General features: G+C 68.2%; 1 protein-coding gene across 1 annotated transcript in view; it reads left to right on the top strand.

The window, feature by feature from the left end:
• LOC104913478 (protein disulfide-isomerase A2-like) overlaps positions 1 to 902 on the top strand; it is a 1,755-nt gene that overhangs the window by 616 nt on the left and 237 nt on the right. Inside the window, exons 3-5 of the mRNA XM_010719758.1 lie at positions 4 to 160; positions 475 to 681; positions 836 to 899. Of these exons, the coding sequence (XP_010718060.1) occupies positions 4 to 160; positions 475 to 681; positions 836 to 899 (428 nt within the window). The remainder of the gene's footprint in view (positions 1 to 3; positions 161 to 474; positions 682 to 835; positions 900 to 902) is intronic.

Below are 902 nucleotides of genomic sequence, written 5' to 3'. Positions count from 1 at the left end.
GAGGAGGATGGGGAGGTGGTGGTGGCGGAGGAGGAGGAGGAGGATGAAGAGGATGAGGTGCTCTCGGATGAGCTGGAGGAGGAGGACGGCGTCCTGGTGCTCCATGAGCACAACTTCGCTCGCGCCCTGCGTGAGCACCGGCTGCTGCTGGTGGAGTTCTGTGAGTGCCCGTGGGGTGGGGGGAGGGAGGCAGGGCTGCGGGGTGTGAGATGTGAGGGCCTGAAGGACAGGGCTTGGCAGAGGGGCACTGGGCATGAGAGGTGGAGCGGGGACAGAGGGCAGGGTCATGGGGTGGGGGGCACAGCAGGGGGCATGGACCTTGTGGCAGAAGACACGAGGTGGGAATATGAGACAGGGCCATGGCGGCTCACATGTGCCATTAGGTGCCCTCAGCCTCACCTCTGGGCTGGGGACACCCCTGGGTTGGGGACACCCCCTGGGGGCCGTGCTGCGGTGACACCGGGCCCTGCACAGACGCTCCGTGGTGCGGGCACTGCCGCCGTTTGGCCCCTGAGTTCGCCCGTGCGGCCGCATTGCTGAGGAACGGATCAGAGGCGGCGCGGCTGGGCAAGGTGGATGCCGTGGCACAGACAGCCCTGAGTACCGAGTTCCACATCGAGGCCTTCCCCACACTCAAACTCTTCCGTGATGGCAATCGCACCCACCCCGTGGCATACAGCGGTAGGGCTGTGCGGGGGCACTGTGAGGGCGTGGGGCGAGGGGTGGGGGAGTGATAGTGAAGGGGTGACGGCGTCCCGACAGCGGCTCCGTGGTGACGGTGGGGTGGTGGCCACGGTGGCTGTGATGGCCGGTGGCAGCCCCGCTTCGTGCTCAGGCCGCATGGACGCCGAGGGCATGGCGCTCTGGGTGCAGCGGCGGGCCGGGCCCAGCGCCACACTGCT

This window comes from Meleagris gallopavo, chromosome 16 (genome assembly GCF_000146605.3).
Source record: "Meleagris gallopavo isolate NT-WF06-2002-E0010 breed Aviagen turkey brand Nicholas breeding stock chromosome 16, Turkey_5.1, whole genome shotgun sequence".
Classification (NCBI taxonomy): domain Eukaryota; kingdom Metazoa; phylum Chordata; class Aves; order Galliformes; family Phasianidae; genus Meleagris; species Meleagris gallopavo.
This window is presented reverse-complemented; position numbering and strand designations above follow the sequence as displayed.